This window comes from Pygocentrus nattereri, chromosome 19 (genome assembly GCF_015220715.1).
Source record: "Pygocentrus nattereri isolate fPygNat1 chromosome 19, fPygNat1.pri, whole genome shotgun sequence".
Classification (NCBI taxonomy): domain Eukaryota; kingdom Metazoa; phylum Chordata; class Actinopteri; order Characiformes; family Serrasalmidae; genus Pygocentrus; species Pygocentrus nattereri.
This window is the reverse complement of record NC_051229.1, coordinates 19,233,779-19,246,207: the sequence shown is the minus strand read 5'-3', so window position 1 is coordinate 19,246,207 and position 12,429 is coordinate 19,233,779. Positions and strand designations below refer to the sequence as shown.

Here is a 12,429-nt window from a genome sequence, read left to right as displayed (position 1 = left end):
AAAGTGGGCTAGATGGAGCATCTCTTTAATCTAATGGCATGGTTTTACTTTAAATGCAAATGTAAGCTCTTTGCCATCATTTTAATTAGTCTCTCCAAAATCAACTCTGTTTAAAGATGCACCCACATGCACAGATACATACACATACTCTAAAGCTTAATCCCATCTCAGTCTGTGACCGTCTTTGCAAATTGAATAAGTGAGAATAGGATTTTGTGACATTTGCACTAAGAGAATGTCCTTAGCTTGAACGCAGAAGATTATGCTGATGGTGATGGGTTTTCACTCCAAGTGGCCTACAGTCATATGCAGAAGTTTGAATAGCCCTGAACAAATTTGTTTTGTGAATTTTCTAAGTGAAAAGTTAACACAAATATGGCATTTTTCTGCAAACTCTAGTGCTCAATTTCTATTTATTTGCTGAAACTGACAAATATAAAGTGCCATAATTTTTTGCGCATGCCACATTGTTTTTTTCCCCCAATATGTTAAAATCAGCAAATGAACAGTAATTGTGGATTAAAATGTAAAGACAGTTATTTTCTGTAGAGGATGGACCCAAACCTTTGACTGTAACCAGGATCTTGAAAAAATGAATGTGCATCCCCTTGTGGCAAAAAGTAACGTCTTTTCATTTTTTGTCTAAATACAATATAGTTTCACTTTTTCCTTTTCTTTGAGACATTGATGTGTTTGTGTGTGAAGTGCTGTACTTTCTCTGAACATATGGTCTCCCCTTAATCTTTTTTCAAATATTTACTGTTTAGCTTTGCTGTGTTCATTCTGCAGCTTTACCTGTGCTGCTGTGTGTTGCGTGAACGCTGCTGTAGCTTCATATCATTTTATTTGAAAGCCTGATCAATAACGAGAATTGTCATGTTATTGATTGTGTTTTGTTTACTGAACATTTACCTTTTCATTTTCCTTCAGTTCTCACTAGGAGTGACTTCTACAGTCGTTACCCATTGGTTCCCTGTTGCTGATCTAAAACACACACACATGGGCAGCACCTGACTAACTAGCATGTTCTCCTCTTATAGTAAATGGCTTACAGTTTGAGCTGCTAAATTTGTTATTTGTTTAATATTAGACTCATGCTGCATTCCACTCATAACTCAATTTTCCACCTCTTTCCAAAAAAATTTAGAAAACACACCCTCAACTGGGAATTCTTACTCCCAAAATTGGAAACATGTGCTCACCTCTGACCTCAAAGCATGTCTTCAAGTCACAATGGTTGATCACACCATCAGTGGAACTAAAAGACTACTTCTGTACTTTTAAATCATGTCTAAAAAGATAAAGAGTAACGTATTTAGCACAAAACGTATCAGGTTCAGGACCACAGGCAATATAGCTGATCTTTGGAAATGTCATTTTTTACTCTCATGGTAATCACATCACATGCCTTCAGCTGGTGTCTCTTTGGGTGAAGTTTGGGTGTAATGGCAAGTGATAGGGCGGCACGGTGGCGTGGTGGGTAGCGCTGTCACCTCACAGCAAGGAGGGCCTGGGTTCGATTCCCCGGCCGGGTGACCGGGGTCCTCTCTGTGTGCAGTTTGCATGTTCTCCCCGTGTCTGCGTGGATTTCCTCCGGGTTCTCCGGTTTCCTCCCACAGTCCAAAGACATGCAGTCAGGCCAATTGGACATGCTAAACTGCCCCTAGGTGTGAGTGTGTGAGTGACTGTCTGTGTCTGTCTGTCTGCCCTGTGATGGACTGGCGACCTGTCCAGGGCCGAAGACTGCTGGGATAGGCTCCAGCACCCCCGCGACCCTGACGGAGAAGCGGCTTAGAAAATGGATGGATGGATGCCAAGTGATCAAATGCAAATAATAAAAATGCAGAGATGTGAAACAAATGTTACATTAGGCAACAGTATGTAACTCTGGACAAAATATTGCCTCAGCATTAGATTGTAGACCTGATGCACTAAATAACCCCAAAGATTATGTTATGTAACTGTACACAAATGTCTACAAGGGAATTGAAGGCGATCAGCCTTTTTGGCATCTGTTCGTGCAGAGCTTGCAGAAATTGGTTTAAAATGGAAAAAAAAAAAAAAAACACCCTTCAAACTCAAAGTGCAAGTCAATGGGCAGATGTGTCAGCACCTAATCATTTGCTTCTATTGTAAGTAAATTTAGTTGACAGCTTTTCTGTTCTTTACAAGGAAATGAGTTGAAAGCATTGTCTGCAATAATTCACTGTATGATTGTAAAATGCTGTTAAATCTTCTTGTGAAGGAAATCACACTGGAAGGATTGACGAAACACCTGTCAGTTTTTTTTTGTTTGTTTTTTTTTCTCCTTCAGATCAGAAGGTCTGAAGTGGAGCTTGATTTTCTCCTGTCTGCTAAAGATGAAAAGGACTGTTTACTTGATTGTGATGGTTTTGTTGGTCTACCAGGTCTTGCACAGTTGTCAGGATTCCTTTTTTTCTCTGTATCTTTTAAGCAACTCCAGTTTTGGAAGCCCATTTTTTTTTCTTTATCTTCCCTTGAATTTCTCCTTTCATTTACAAGTGGATCATTTTATATTTAACTTCAGAAGTATCACCTGTACCACATTTAATGACTGTTTTGTCTGGAAATGTAATACATGACGCGTGGTCTCTGACTTCTGCACAACACTGCATGTCTTTCGATCTGTTTCACGTTTTGCCTTTTAGATTACATGAAGTTTTGATGGCAAACTCTAGTTCATAATCTCCCCATAAACCAGATTCACAATAGAAATCTCTTGAGGCGCTTTTAATAAATTCCCTAAAGGGCAAGCTTTATTATGAAAGCTCTGTTGAATACAATCAATAAAGTCTTTATTATATGCATGAAAAACAGGCTAAAATCAAAGAAAGTGAATGCCACTTTGCTAGGGCATGCAATTATGGGCCAGATTAATTACAACCTTTAGATATTTGTTAAAATGTTAGCAAATGCACATTCTGTAGTATGATTAATAACGGGATCATGTCAAATGCATTAACCAACTACTGTGCATTACACAAAACTGTTAATGTATACATTTGGCCCTGCGTCAATTTCTTTTTCATTTAAAATTATGGTTTTACTGAATTTGCGTCACAGTTTAGTGTAGCCATATTTTACATGAAAAGAGACAACAAATGCAAATTTAGTATAACCAAAACATGATACTGGCATATAATTAGTAAGAATGTCAGAACTATCACAACATGAATGTGATTGACAGTGGAAAGCTCAGTGGAACTGACTGCAGCCCAATCTGAAGACAAAGAAATCGTGAGACATCATTGGAACGCTTATATTGCACTGCACGGTTCATGATCTGCACCAATTTGCCACCTTATTATTGTCCCTATGTCAAAGGTGAAGGTGACCTAAGCAAAAGAAAATGTCCCTTCTGGCTCTGATCTGGGATCAGCTGAGTCACTGTGGGTTAAAGTTGTTCCAGGACCAGGCAGCAGGGAGTTGAATAAAGAAGAGCAGACAGGAGAGAGCCCTTATGCTGCTGCTTCACATCTTTGGCTCAGGAGTACTTCCACGACTTTGGGGTCAGCCAGAGTGGAGAGGTCACCCAGGTCCTTCTCGTTCCGTGCGATCTGCCTCAGGACACGCCGCATGATCTTACCTGCAGGGGGAGAGGAGACAGGAGACTAAATGCTAAGAGAGAGCGATTCCAGTCCTGCTCTGCATTACAATTCCAGGCTCCCTCTGCACCTGCCCTCAGGAGAATTCCCACCACCAGCTTGAAGGGCATTTTGATTCTAAGAAAGGTAGAGAGAAGATTCTGCTGGCAGCCCCACAAACCCTCATTTTTATGTGAGGGAGGGAGCCTGTTTTGGATTTTTCATCACAACCCTGACTGATGAAAAGTTGCAACGGTGGGAAAAAAAAAGAAAAAATGAGAAGCTGGAAGGCCGCAGCATCGCCCAGTTTGGTGTCGCCCCTGATCTAGCACTTGTTCAAGAATGGTTTGAACTAATTTATACAGTTTAAATGTACACAATTCTCTCCTCAGGCATAGTTAATCGCTCAAGATGTTTTATGTCCAACATGTGCTTCTTAATTCTGTGCTGGAACTACGAGGATAACGTAGCTAAAAGTACATTTTGAGTGGATTCCTTTAAGGGATCGATAATTAACTGATAAATCATGTGCATGGCGGGACAGTAAAAGCCCTGTTCTAAATTAGCTGTACTATATACCACTCACTGGCCACATTATTAGAAACCCTGAACACTGAAGCTCCACCTTGCTGATGTACAGTTAGAGACTGAAGCCCATCTGTACATCTGCTGTTTCTAATAGTCCTTTATCAGTGCTCAATTTTCAGGTGATGGTCCATTTTCAGCTTGAGGGAGTGGTAGCACAAGCTAGATGTTTTTAATAAAGTGGACAGTGCATACACTGTATTGTCTTTTGTACTGAGTGACATGAAATGGGTGAAATTCTCTTAATTCAGAATAATATGACTGATCCTTTAGAGCAGTGGTCCCCAACTCTCATCCCCCTGCCCCGCACATTTTAGTGCTTTCCCTGCTCCCAACACACCAGATTCAACTTAACAGCTAATGACCAAGCCTTGAGGTGAGGTATGTATGTTGCATGTATGAAAACACAAAAATGTGCAGGGCAAGTGGTCCTTAAGGACTTTGGTTAGAAACCTGTGCCTAGAGAGATGAGGATGGCCCCAGGACAGATTCAGCTGAGGTTCAAACCTGAGCGAGTTTTGGGCAGGCCTGGGGCATTCTGGATGAAGTCTGGAGTGGCTATGGGGCCAATCTTCTCCCTCACTGACAAAACAAAACAGCAACAAATGAATTTAAATAACATCATAAACCATAAAGAGTTAAATGAACCCCAAGCTTCTGTTCTATACAGCCTCTTACCTTTCCTCTTGAGCTCATCCATTAGTGAATGGTTGAACTCTCTGAAGTCTTTCAGAGTGACAAAGCAGTAGAGGCACTCCCCCTTCACTATGTGTGGACGGCTGACCACTGCTGCCTCGGCAACAGCCGAGTGTTCTGTTAACGCTGCCTCCACCTCAGCTGTGCTCAGCAAGTGACCTGACAGAGGAGTGGAAGGGATGGGATGCTACTGTTACTGTTCATTTTAAATGATTCGCCAACTGGCCATGTCATTAAATACTCGTCTTTGTATCTACACTCACTGTCCATTTTCTGCTCCACTCACAATGTAAGTGCACTTTGTAGTTCTACAGTTAGAGACTGTAGTCCTTCTGTTTCTTTGCATACTGTGTTAGCCCCTTTTCACCCTGTTCTTCAGTGGTCAGTAGCACTGAAGTACCACCACAGAACCACCAGAGAGCAGGTATTATTTCGCAGGTGGATCATTCTGAGCTGGAGTTTTTAAACACCTCAGTGTCACTGCTGGACTTGAGAATAGTCCACCATCCAAAAATATTCAGCCAACAGTGTTCTGTAGGCAGCATTCTGTGACCACTGATGAAGGACTAGACCAACACAAACTGCGCAGCAACAGATGAGCTACTGTCTCTGACTTTACTAAGGTGGACCAGCAAGGTAGGAGTGTCTAATAGAGTGAGTGGATACAGTGTAAAAACTCCAGCAGCACTGATGTGTTGTGAATACCAGCACTATACACTATAACACCACCACCACATCAGTGTTACAGCAGTGCAGAGAATGATCCACCACCCAGATAGTACCTGCCCTTTGGTGGTTCTGTGGGCATTCTGACCCAGAAGCACAGGGTGAAAGGGGGCTAACAAAGTATGTAGAGAAACAGATGGACTACAGTCTCTAATTGTAGCTCTGTGAAGTGTAACTACGGTAAGTAGAGGTGATAAAATAGACAATGAGTATAAACACAAGGTAGGTGTATGAAGTGGTTAATGAAGTGGTTGGTTGGTGTATATACACAACAATAGCATACAATGTACAGATAAATAATATAAAAACCCAAGGCTATGGTTAGACTTTTTATGTAATACTCGGTACAAGAAGCCATTGATCACCACTTTTCAATATGAAGGGTTTTGAGCGTTAACTGTATAATAACGTCATTCTCTTAATTCTACGTCGTCAGTCATTTTACAGTCATCTACGTTTTTAGTATTTGTGTACACATCATAAATTTGTTGTAAATTTATGCAGAAACCTGCTGCTGATGTAGCATCTGTTGACTTGATAATGGTGAATATACTGAACCAAATGTGTCTGCAGCACATCTAAGACCCTCTAGATGGTGCCACTAGGGGGCAGCATTAGTGTTCAACTGGGTCTGGCCTTACCAGAGACATTGAGCATGTCATCTATCCTGCCTGTGATCCAGTAGTAGCCATCCTTATCCCTCCTGCATCCTGAGGACACAAAGACAGAGAACAGGCCTCGTGAGCCAAGACCATAAGGTCATAACGGTGAAGAATATACACATCTGAGGGGTGATATTGAAAAGGCAGGCTGATTATATCAAAGGGAATCTAATGCATATAAGAGTTCTCTTTTATATACTACACATATCCATTTTCTCTACACTGTTGAATGACAGTGGTTGTATAGTGTAAAATATTGTGGTACTGGTGTAAGTTTCAAAACATACCATCTCCTGTCACATAAAACCCTGGGAACTTTTTGAAGTAGGTGTTCTCGAAACATTCCTGATTTCCATACACGCCTCGCATGATACCCGGCCAGGGCTTCTTGAAAACCTGGAATTAAATTTAGACAGCTTGAGGCCCTTTGCCTCTCTTTACAGGCTTTAAATAATACTTGGTTTTCTTCAAACTAAAGTTGTAAAAATGTCATTAAATATACAAAAAAAATCTGCTTATTTTTAGATCTACTATAATTCTAGTTTTTAAATATCTTGTTGTAAATGATCTTATTATGAATAAATACATTTACACCAGCTTTTTAAACCTCAAGCCAAAACATCTCTTAGAATGCATTGTTTTTTTGCTTTTATGAAATTTGATGTAATATATAAACATTTTCACGCCCCGTTCTTCCCGTTCTGTACAGCCCATACATGAAAACTAAGCCTCAGAAAACAGCATATTTTGAGTTAATCTTCTGCTGTCATGAAAACCAGCATGTTTACATATATCTGCTTATTCAGCCTACAGCAGTTCAACTTCTTTTTGAATCAGACACAATACAGGGCCAATCATAGCATAACTAATTTACATAAATTTGTAAAAGCACAGAAACAAAAACAGCTTGTTAAATTCTAATGGAAAAGGAAAGGATGGAAAATCTCAGGTGAAAATGAAAATTGTAAATGTTTTTAGTGTTTAAACAAAGACTTCTTCTGACAAAGACTTCTGGGAAGCTTATATAAGCGCTCGCTTATATAAGCGAGATATTCCAGTGACTTTTAACATCATACACGTTAATGTATGCCTATTCACGTTGATGTCCCCACCTTGCCCCCGTCCGAGTTCTCAATCTATTATTTTAAATGGTGTATCAGAGCTGTTCTCAGATCAGCGTCAAAGGATGGTTCTCACTAACAGTATAAGCTCTGTTCCTCTCACCAGGTAGCCCTCTGCCTCCCCCTCCAGCTCCTCTCCATGCTCATTCAGGATGATGGGCAGCACGCCAAAAAACGGCAAAGTCTAAATAAAAGACATTTATTGTTTAGTCCCAACTCCACTCTTCAAATTAACATTACCAAACCAACTCATAACACTGATGTTATAGTAGTGCCTAAATTGACTGCTTTTTAAATAGGCCACGTATCCATTCATTCATTCATTCATTCACCAACTTTATCAGTTGATAGAGAACTGCTTGAAGAGACTTACTGCAGAGCCTGGCTTTAGCGGCGTGGCAGCAGGCAGAGGAGTCAGAACATGACCTCCCTACAGAGAAAACACAGAACGTTTACTAGCCAGACATAAAAAGCACATTTCACTAGTACTGGTGTTTCTTGTATACATTTGAGTATTACTCTCAGCACAGCAGTGATATCACATTGGTGCCACTGCTGTGTTGCGATTGATCTAAAACTCGTACAATATGTGTTCATTGGTGGTCCCTTTCCACTGATGAATGGGGTAGAGTGTAAATAAACTACAGCAACAGATAAGCTACAATCAGTAACTGTAAACCTATAAAGTGCACCTAAACATTTATATGTGTTTATGATAAAATGGCCAATGACTGAAGTTTCAATCATTCATTGACATTACACGGCACAAATCCCTAAATGTTTATTTTCGGAGCAGTGTGAACATGATCTAATTTGACCAATGTTCATACTGCCATATGCAAAAATTTAGACATTGCTGGTAAAAATAAAATTTTTTTGTGCATATGTATTTATTTACTAAGTAACATACTGGAAAAGGATTAAATATAATGTGCCATAACGTTTGCAAAGGACACACTTTTATTTATTCCCCCTCTAATATGTTACATTCAGTGAATAAACAGTAGTTGTGTACTAAAATGTGCAGAAGTGTGTTCTCAGTAGACAATGTTTGAACTTATTTTCATCAAAAACCAAAACATGTAATTGGACCAGGGTATCCACATTTTTGCTTATGGCTATAAGTGCTAATAGATTGGAAACATATTTAATGTATGGCCCTGTAGACCAGATCAGATTTTACTGTTTATAGCTGATGATAAACAGAGATCTTAAATCTGAAACACTGATGTTCAAGGCAGAAATATCAGCTTTACAAAAAATCTGAATTGAGCAGTGCGGTTTGTAATGTGAACAATGCATTAGATCCCACTTAGTGTGTGCTTTACCGTCTCAGTCTGCCAAAAGGTATCAACAACAGGGCACCTCCCCTGCCCTACGGCATCATGATACCACATCCAGGCCTCTGGGTTAATGGGCTCTCCCACAGTGCCCAGCACCCGCAAACTGGACAGATCATATCTGAGAATGAGAGACTAAGGTTTTGAACAACCAGACAACTGCAGACACTGCAAAACATCTAAGTAGCCATAACTGAATGATCCATTCTCCACTCTTGATCATTCTTCACGTGTGTGTCATTTTCTCTCCAGTAGGTGGCGGTAGCAGCAACAATTGCATGATTCTAGCTGAGCAGAGCTTGTGAACGAACCCTATGAACCCTGTCGTGCCACTCAGTCCTACAGCAGAAATTGCACTGTGAAAGACTTTGACCACAGCTGTCTAACAGTAAAAGAATCAGAGAAACCTGTTTATACAGACTTCAGATTACTATCAAATTGTGCCACTTGTGAGAACCTGTAACCTGTCTGAAAAAGCAATCACTAACTAACCGCATGCTCTCTAAACACATTCCAGTTGCTTTCTATTACTTTGACCTGCTCTCTGTTTCAAGGGCATATATTCAAGTCTAAAATAAAGGGTGGCCTGTTTTCAGTGGAATGCTGGATTTGCATCTGGAGATCGTGGTCACTGTATTGTTAGTGTATTTGGCTTTTCTGTTTTGCTATATTCTTGTTGTGTTATGGGGAAAAGGGGTGGCATGGAAATTCCTCCCTGTCAAAATGCTCTAGAAGGAAAACTTACTCAGCATTTTTGACCTGATCTTTGTTTGCTGCATTTGTATCACAGCTTCAGTTACCACAGATAATAAATCTGAACCATTCCTCTTCACTTAGTCAAAGAACAGAAGAACACACTAACAGTAGAAGCCAAAAGGACCAGCCCTTTGACTTCAATTGCAAGTGTGTTGGGAGTCAATTGATGTTCTGTTCTTCTTAAAGTACAGAGAATTACTGTCTGTGGTAACTGATAACGTGCGCACTGTTTCTTTGTCGTCTTCTTTGCTGACACTACAATATAATACAAACGTAGGAAAGCTGTCTTTTCCATATTACACTATTCAACTGAAAAACTGACTGTTTTGACAGAAATGAAACAACAGAATGGTCTCTGACTTTTGCACAGCACTGTACACTTCAGAAAGCTGGAGTACGCCATTTGAAAGTAATACTTTATTTCTAACAATCATCCCATCTTCAATAGCATCTGCAACCCTAAAAGGCTTTTTGGTTTTTAAATGCTGATAACAAACATGGTCTCTGTTATTCTTCAGCCTTGACGGCAATACAAGACAAACAGCACTGTGTGCACCAAATGTTCCGGTGTTACTCACTTTTGTAAAGGTTCAATGCCGTATTTCATGAGCAGTCTGATGGCAGTGGGTGCCGTGTAGAACTTAGACACTCTGTACTTCTCAATGATCTCCCAAAACCGGCCCACATGAGGGTAGACTGGAATGCCTTCAAACTGCCACACATGCACATAAAACTCTGGTCTTAATTTGAACTTTCATGGTGTATTAATAGAATAGTTGGGTTAAAAATTCAAAATTCAGGTTTGAAGATGGCTACTTGCAGATATTTGCTTTTTTAATTGTGCACTGAAGCTACGAGGTGAATGTAGCTAAGAAGGTACTAGTTTAGCATCATACAAACTGCCCTGATAGCAAGAGGACAGCGGGCCACTGTTGGCTTACTGATTGCAAATCTGGTGGCCCACTGGCTTTTTGCTCAGTGTTTTCTGGGCGGCCTGATAACGTTTAAGCTACTTTTAGTACTTATTTTTCACTCACAGTCCAATTTCCTTTATTTCTTTCATTGTAATTAAATTTTCTTTCATTTTACTTATCTTTCCTTCCATTTTTTTCTTTTTGTTTCCTTTGTAAATTAGTTTATTAAGTCATTTTAACACTGACATCATAAACAAAGCCAGTTATGCCACTGTAATCAATCTAGCACCGTGTCAGGTGCAAAATTTTCAATAAAATGATATGTATTAGGTCTAGTCATTATTTTTGTTTGTAATAATTGTCTCAGTTTATTTTCCAAAATAAATGGTATATGTATATAAAATCTGTTTGAGGAGACAAGGCATGTGTTGGATCCAGGACAACAATCAATAATCTGGGTGGTCCGAGAGTGGACCAGCAGTGGTATACAGTCAGGGGGGTGCTGACATTATGAAGCCAGTAGACCCATATATACATGTTATTGCTTCAATATAGTGTTATAGTTCTGTTTCTGACACTATGTGACATACTATTTTCTATAAAAACAGTCAAAATACAGGAATGAAAATGGCTTCTACTACTGTTTGCTTACCCTGCTGAAAAAACAGCACAGACCACCATGCATTTGATGTTGGTCTATGCCAATCTGGTGCTGGTTTAGCTGGTCAATCAGCTTGGTCATGCTGGTTGACCAGCATATTAGCACCCAAAACACAACATATGCTAGCTTTGCTGGTTTTTCTAGCAGGGTAGTTAGTTTTGCCCTCTGGTTTCAAGGCTAATGTAGCTAACAAGTAATGAAAGCTTCACTTTTTGTGCAAACTAATGGATGTATCCACACACTTCCATTAAACCACCTTTGTAGCTAAGTAATCTTAAATAGACCTGTTACTGTGGTTTCTGACATGGTGTTGTCTATAGATCCTTTCTTTGGGGTAAGAGGAAAATGGTGCAAACCATCCCTTGTGCAAACGATCCCTATCATCTAAGTGTGCACACTCACAATAAAGATTACAGACTGAATGAAACCAGGCTATATGTTAGACTCACAAGCACACTGGTAGCCCCGTTGGCTAACGGGCCATATGTGATGTAGGAGTGGCCTGTGATCCAGCCGATGTCTGCGGTGCACCAGTACACGTCGTCCTGATGATGATCAAAGACATATTTGAATGTGAGGGATGTGTAGAGCAGGTAGCCTGCAATGGTGTGCAGCACTCCCTATGAGCACAAAGAGAGCAAAAAAAAGAATAAAAATTGTGAAATCAATGATTTTCATTCAGTGTTTCACACACAGCACTAAAAACAGTTAAACAGATTATGTTCACTATTTAACTCTACCTCAGAGTCAAACTTCAAATCAAATCTGAAGATATGTGCATCGTTTCACTCTTACAAACTAGACAGCTAAAGGTGTTTTTTGATATTTAATTCAATCTCACCTATATTCCACTGCTAAGGGTAAACCTAAATTTTAGTCTGCTGATCGTGACTGAGTGAATTACAGTCAATTTAACGAGGTTCTTTGCATCTAAACATAATTCCGAATGATACCTTAAAGCTGTCAGTAAAAGACAGAAAACAACATAGCTGTTAAGTTATTCACAATGTTGCTGGTACTGAAACCACACCAACTATGATTGGTCCTAATTAGCGCATAATTCTACATGAGAATTCTCCCAGACTGTGATTGGTCCTAATTACTGCAAAATTCTACATTAGACTTCCTCTTGATTGTGATTGGTCGTAATCACTGCAAAATTCTACATTAGACTTCCTCCTGACTGTGATTGGTCCTAATCACTGTGTAATTCTACATGAGACCTCCTCCTGACTGTGATTGGTCCTAAGTACCGCATGATTCTACATGAGAATTCTCCCCGAATGTGATTGGTCCTAATCGCTGTGTAATTCTACATGAGACCTCCTCCTGACTGTGATTGGTCCTAATCACTATGTAATTC

General features: G+C 39.8%; 1 protein-coding gene across 2 annotated transcripts in view; it reads right to left on the bottom strand.

The window, feature by feature from the left end:
• Positions 1-2,736: 2,736 nt before the first annotated feature.
• Positions 2,737-12,429, bottom strand: part of acss2l (acyl-CoA synthetase short chain family member 2 like) — a 28,676-nt gene continuing 18,983 nt past the window's right edge. Inside the window, exons 9-18 of one of the 2 annotated variants that reach the window (XM_017722463.2) lie at positions 11,516-11,686; positions 10,070-10,203; positions 8,724-8,841; positions 7,769-7,825; positions 7,499-7,579; positions 6,562-6,670; positions 6,254-6,322; positions 4,869-5,045; positions 4,698-4,772; positions 2,737-3,607 (exon numbers count right to left, since the gene is read on the bottom strand). In XM_017722463.2, coding sequence (XP_017577952.2) covers positions 3,480-3,607; positions 4,698-4,772; positions 4,869-5,045; positions 6,254-6,322; positions 6,562-6,670; positions 7,499-7,579; positions 7,769-7,825; positions 8,724-8,841; positions 10,070-10,203; positions 11,516-11,686 — 1,119 coding nt within the window. In that variant the 3' untranslated portion in view covers positions 2,737-3,479. Of the gene's footprint in view, positions 3,608-4,697; positions 4,773-4,868; positions 5,046-6,253; positions 6,323-6,561; positions 6,671-7,498; positions 7,580-7,768; positions 7,826-8,723; positions 8,857-10,069; positions 10,204-11,515; positions 11,687-12,429 lie in introns of both variants that reach the window. The other variant, XM_017722462.2, reaches the window with a different exon arrangement.